The sequence below is a fragment of the Haplochromis burtoni genome, unplaced genomic scaffold, assembly GCF_018398535.1.
Source record: "Haplochromis burtoni strain Fernald_Lab_line unplaced genomic scaffold, NCSU_Asbu1 Contig_850, whole genome shotgun sequence".
Taxonomy (NCBI): Eukaryota; Metazoa; Chordata; class Actinopteri; order Cichliformes; family Cichlidae; genus Haplochromis; species Haplochromis burtoni.
The window spans coordinates 1-6,586 of NW_024583211.1; the positions used below are offsets into that span (position 1 = coordinate 1).

General features: G+C 39.4%; 1 protein-coding gene across 1 annotated transcript; it reads left to right on the forward strand.

Moving 5' to 3' along the window:
- The first annotated feature begins 2,391 nt into the window (after positions 1–2,391).
- LOC102306617 (Fc receptor-like protein 5) lies at positions 2,392–6,580 on the forward strand. The gene is made up of 5 exons (XM_005950836.3): positions 2,392–2,744; positions 3,346–3,381; positions 4,969–5,232; positions 5,312–5,557; positions 5,633–6,580. Exons 1-5 carry the CDS (start codon positions 2,714–2,716, stop codon positions 5,839–5,841), a joined length of 786 nt encoding a protein of 261 aa, XP_005950898.1. The 5' UTR covers positions 2,392–2,713; the 3' UTR covers positions 5,842–6,580.
- The last annotated feature ends 6 nt before the right edge of the window (positions 6,581–6,586 follow it).

Genomic DNA, 6,586 nt, shown 5'->3' on the forward strand with positions numbered 1-6,586 from the left:
AAAACAAAGGTCGATCAAATGGACCAATACGGCAATGCTACGATGATCCATTTGGCAAAGTAAATCCATTGGGTATCCTTGTTGGTTTCCTTATGCAGTATTTTTGTGTGGTGCTTTTTCTATGTCTTAACAAAAGAGGAACAAAGGCGTTGAAGTTCACCTAGGATGGTTTGTTTTAAGCATATACAGAGTAGGTGTCCTCCTAAAGTATAAATTAGAAAGAGACGGTATGACCTCTCTCATGACCTTAGGATGTGTGTGTTTGCCAGAACACTCTGGCACACAGAGTCTTTGCAGACTGCTAAGGATCAAACCTCTATCAATCTACAAACAAATATATACTTATGAGTATAAATCATTATAAATTTCTAAGCATAAATGACAATAATAAAACATAAACCCAACAACAACAACATTGCCCAAAACCTCCAAACAGGTGGCCCTCTGTTTACATTAACCTGAAAATAGGCAACCAGGTTTTAGAGAAGAAACTAAAAGGTCAGATGCTTCAGCCCAACTGTGTTCACAGCACGATTAAGATAAACTAGGATCTGAATTTGCTGGTTCTTAGTTGTGGCGAATTCAATAAGATGAGACAGATTCCTATGCCTGCTACAGGAGACAGAAGATAAATAGTTTAGATTGATAGTTTCTTTAAACCACAGCACTTAAATTATCTTAAAGAAAAATCTAAAAAAAAATTCCTGTGTTTTGTTCAGATTTGGTGACTGTCTCCACTTCGCTACAGGTAAGGTTTGAGTTTCATTAATTTGCCACAAAAAGACAAAAGCGCAACAAATCAAGTTTAAAATTTAATATGATTGTTTGTTTGTTTGTTTTTTACTTTGTGTAGTTCTATTAGAGCAGGGGTGGGGAGCTCCAAGCCTTAAGGACTGGTGTCTTGCAGATTTTAGATATCAGTCTGCGTCACCACACCTGAATCAAATGATTAGTTCATTACCAGGCCTCTGGAGAACTTCAAGACATGTTGAGGACATAATTTAACCATTTAAATCAGCTGTGTTGGATCAAGGACACATCTAAAACCTGCAGGACACCGGCCCTCGGGGGCTAGAGTCCCCCGCCTCTGTATTAGAGTAATGTTTTGAAATACTTTGCTCAAAATAATTGAAAATCTCACATGTTAGCACAATTCACATTTGGTTTACATTGGTTTACATGTGGTGTACATGATGAATAGTAAAAACATCGCTCTTGTCAGATTTTAGCAGAGGCTTTCACATTAATTAGTCATGTGTTAGACGGGATATCCCAAAAACCCTAAACAAAGAAAATCCACCAGGGAGGTGGGCCTGTTCAGGAAAAACTCCAACTTCTCCATCTGTTAGAAATCAGTTTGTGTGAAACTGATGCTTCCACTACACCAGATTACATATAAAGCTTTTCTAAAAATTTTACAGATTTCAAGTGAAATAATACAAAATATTGTGTAAATTAAACAGTGGTAACATTTAAAAATATAAAAAATAAGAGATTATGTCTCTTGGAAGGCCTGGGAAACCACTGATGGTCCCCCAGATGAGCAGGAGGATGAGCACCTTTATCTTAAATCATTTTTACTTTTATTAGATGTGCTTAATCGGTCACTTACAGTGCCATCTCACGCGTTCAACCTATTCCTGCATGTGTTTATCTCAGGTACTTCAGCCTCCAGCAGGCTGACAATGTGCAAATTAAGTTAAATGGTGATTCTAAGCTGTGTTAGCTCTGGTCGGTGCTATTTCAGGCTGCATTGTTTAATAGCCTGAAGCAGGCTGGGATAACCTCCCCTGCCCGTGAACTTTGGATAGTGTGACAACCCACGCTGGTATTCTAAATACCACCTTTTTAGATGGTAACTGTAACAGAATGCAGTTACTCATATTTTGCATTTTAAATACATAACAGCGGTACACGTATTACGCTACTCCCCAACACTGTGTGACAACTCACTTTCTGTCGGTCTGTTTGTCTGTTTTGTGCCTCGTTTGCAGGCGCTGGAGGAGAAGTAGAGTAGCTCATTTCCAATTAGTGACAATGGCCAGTGCTTTACCCTGTGTTGTTTTTTTTGCGTTTGGTTTGGGTTAGCACTAAACAATGTTGTGTACGCCATTATTCCACCGATGAACTTATCGACACCACTGTTTGTACTGACCACAAAATCCATGGTTTGTGTAAGGCCTCTGTTTTATTTCTTCATTTAAAATAAATAGCATTTTGAATGATACCATGCAGCCTAGTTTGTGACAATAGGCAGAAAAAGGATGTTTATGTGGGTCAGATGAGCAAAAAGGTTGAAAGCAGTTTGAACCAGACAAGCTGTACCCTTTTTTTTTTGTCTCACCACATTTTAGTGGTTAAAGCAGAGAGTGAAAGAAGAGAAAAGCACCTCCATCTCATTTCCTCTTAGCTAAACTGATGGCACAGTGGAAACAAAACATGTAGTGTATTTGTTTTTAGTTTAAACTTTAGGATAAATATTAAATCAAGGATTATCATGACAAGTGTAGTTTGGGTCTTTCTGGCTCGTAAAACAAAGAAGCATTTCTCATTTCCTCACTTTATAGACTTATGAAAAAAGAAACATTTCTTTAAAGCTATAGGAGGGCAAAGCCAAACCACAGTGTCTCACAGAATCAGGAAGGAGGCGTGTCTAACGAGATGTGACTATGACGTTTGACTATGATCGAAGTGTCAATCACCAAGAGAAACAATGGAACCAATGACTCTGCTGTGGCTGCTCTGTAAGTACAGCATTTTGAATTAATACTACACTAGCTGACATCTGCCCTGCAGTTCTGTTGTCTCATTTAGGGTACCAGTTATGATAATTGAGTTTGTTTCCAATAACATTTACTTTCATTTAAAACGTTCTGGTACCCCTATAGCATTTTTCAGCTCCCAGGATATTCTTTAACAAAGTCTAAAAATTTTAGAATTTGGGAAACAACAGTCTTAAAATATATATATATATTAAGGTCCCCACAAACTCTAACCAAGTTACATTTTAGCTTCATTTTATGTTTTTAATATAAAATGTATTTTTAAATTGATATTTTTAAAAAGTATGTGATTAAAACACTTCTGTCTGCTAAGATTGCTTTTACAGTGTTTCCAGTTTTGAAAGACGACTTTCAAAACACATTTGCTGTGAAATAGAAATAGGTTCATGATGAGCTGTCAAAGGCTGAACAAACAACTTTTTCACTGCATTTGATCTGCGATACTGTGGAGTTAAAAGATTTAAAAGTGGAGTTTAGTGACTTTAAACATGCTTTTAATGCTTTGTGCATGCCTTGCGGAGTCTAAAACCTGGAACTAACCCGAGTAATCATTTCTCTTTAGTTGTGACCTTATTACTGACCTGCACAACAAACCAAGGTCAGTAAACTTCTGTCAAAGTTGGAAACTCAGCAGCTCTAATAAAAGAAAAGTCTGTAAAGTTCTTCAGGAGAGCTCATAGAGGCTTTTCATTGGTGGGATAGATCAGAATTGTATCTTGCCTGCAGTTAACTCCATATGAAAATGCAATATTTTTAGATCTTTGTCACCTTTTCATTTTTCAAAGTAATGGGATCCAGAAAAGAGAAGTAGTGACATAAATGGAAGAATTTGTGGGCATATTTCAAGTGCAATATACTGCAGGCCAGCAGACACACGTTACTGTTGCATGTTGTGGTGAAACTCAGAGACATCGCATCCTGTCCCACTTTCATGTCACACTCAGACAGTACAACTTTAACCCCTTAACATCCAGAGCCTTTTTTGCAAAAAAGATGATATTCTTGGAAGGACTGTGTTTGTTTTGATGCACCCAGATTTGCATATTAACAATCATGAAACTGAGCTCTTTCTTAGGCAGTGGTGCAAGTTTCAGCTATTATGCAAATATGCTTATAATAATGGATTGATTCATTCACTGTCACACACTGGTGGAGGCAGCTACAGCTGTAGCCACAGCTGCCCTGGGGCAGACTAACAGAAGCCAGGCTGCCATATCGGTCCCTCTGGCCAACACCAGTAGGCGGTAGGGTAAAGTGTCTTGCCCAAGGACACAACGAAGACTGTCTGAGCCGGGACTCGAACCGGCAACCTTCTGGTTACAAGACGAACTGCCAACTCTTTGAGCCACAATCACCCCAAATATAATATATATAAGACTGGGTTAACCAGCTGACTCAGCTTTCACTGAAGAATTTACTGTTTTATCATATGATGACATGTTTCTTCCACTGAAAACACTACATTCACATTAGCAGAATACAGTCCCTGACATCTTGATTGTTGTTTTGTCACAGTGAAAGCAGCATGTGCTTGACAAGCACATAACTGTTAACTTAACTGTTAAGTTCATTTTAGTACATTTTAAAAAATAAACATAGTTACTACATATAAACACGTGTATGATACAATCCATGGTCGCATATAACACAGTAACATGACAACATGTACCATTGGCGTATAATTTGAAATTTAGTCAGTATTTTATTTTATTTTATTTTTTTGGATAACTTTCTGCATCTTCTTCCAGCAGCTAGATCGTAAAGACGGAGAAATGGACTTATATTGATTTGGCAGGCAGAGAAATTGAGCTGGAAAGTTGGAAATTGTGCAGCGGAGTAGAAAGGCACCCGAGTGCATTGAGGCAACTGCTGTTGTGTTTTGAAGCTATATAAATGAAACTTAATTAAGTTAAACCAGGCAGTGGAGACAGAGCTCCAATGCTCTCCCATTAAATCAACTGAGTGGGAATGTCAGATGTTCCAAAAAGCAGCAAACCAATCTGGAAAACCATAAACAAAATGTCAATCCAAGTCAATAACTGACAATTTAGGAACTGTACTACCCACAAACTGCTAGGGGTCACAAGCTGCCATACAGAGAAGCAGCCAATCACAGTGGTTAGTGGTTTTAAAAGGTTTGCAATTGTTAAGAAATATGGAGGATGTATTCTCCTCTCCCTCACAGCTCATCTGACTGTGAGCCCCAACCGATCTCAGTTCTTCGAAGGTGACTTTGTATCTCTGAGCTGTGAGGAGGACGACAGCTCTACGAGATGGAATCTGACAAGAAACACAAGAAAACAACAGAGGACTCAGTGTGGAGTTCGGTGGGGAATAGCAGCTCATTCCTCCTGTAACATCAGTTATGTCTTTCCACTGGACAGTGGAGTTTACTGGTGTGAGTCCAGAGAGAGTCCCATCAGTAACATGGTTAACCTGACAGTCACTGGTAAGCTGAGTGTGTGGAGTTAGTGTTGATGAAGCTGTGTGTAAATGGATGAAATGCTGTAGTTTGTCTCTGTGTTGAGGTGGATCAGTGATCCTGCAGAGTCCTGTCCTCCCTGTGATGGAGGGAGATGACGTCACTCTGCTCTGTAAAACAAAGACCACTCCCTCCAACCTCCCAGCTGCTTTCTTCAAAGATGGCGTCTTCATTGGGAAAGAGCCTACAGGTCACATGACCATCCAGCATGTTTCCAGGTCTGATGAAGGCCTCTACAAGTGTGACATCAGCGGTCATGGAGAGTCTCCATCCAGCTGGATCACTGTCACAGGTGAGGAGTTTCACTCTGATTTCACCATTTATTTTATTTATGGATTCACCTGAACAGATGGGATTCTCTCTATAGGTAGACCTCCAATCAAAGCTCCACTTCCTGCCTTAAAACCACCCATCTCTTCCTTGAGCACAGTTTCAGTCCAGCCCACATCTGGAGCTCCGCCCTCTGCCTCAACACACCCACTGACCCTGCTCCGCTACCTGCTGGTGTTCTGTCCATACTTCATCTCCACTCTCCTCATGGTGTCTTTATATTTATCCAGAGCCAATAATCAATAATCAATGACCTAATAACCTACTGATTGGCAGCTGTTAACTGTTTAATTCTTTAAATAGAATAAATCAAACTTTCATTTCTGGACTCCATGAAATGCCTCCTGTGACAGTGATGATCCCGCCTACACAGGCTTAACAGGGACTGGACCAGGAGATTGATGATGTCACAAAGACAGAGGCAGTGTCATGCCTCATTTTTACTCTGTTGCTTTTGTTGAAATACTTCCAGAGCAGGTTCACACAAGTTTGACTGTAGATTTATTTATTCTCACTGGTCTGCTCATCTCTGATTAACACAGTAGAAGCATGGAAGTCACAAAGTACTATATGACCTATTAACACACTCTTAGTATCAAACTCACCCTGAATAATGATGCAGATACTCTTTAAGGTTTGCTTTAATGTTTAAGTGCTGTGCTATCTGATTGGTCTTCTGATCTGGAAAGGCTCATGCATCTTTGTTTGATTTTAATTGGACTATTGTTACACACTGTATACCAGAGTTACTCATTAATCCTTTATCCATTTGCATTGACTGAGAGATCACATTAGTACAGTGTCAGCAGGCTTGCACTAGCTCCCTGTGAATGATAGAATTCAGTATTAAGACGCTGTTTGTGTTTAAAGCCTAAATGGTGTCAAACCTGCATATGTGGTAGAAATAGTGTGTCTGTATTTTCCCTCCAGATCATTAAGGCCTTCTTAATCACTTGTGATCATCCTGCAGTTTAAGCTCATTTCAAAAGTC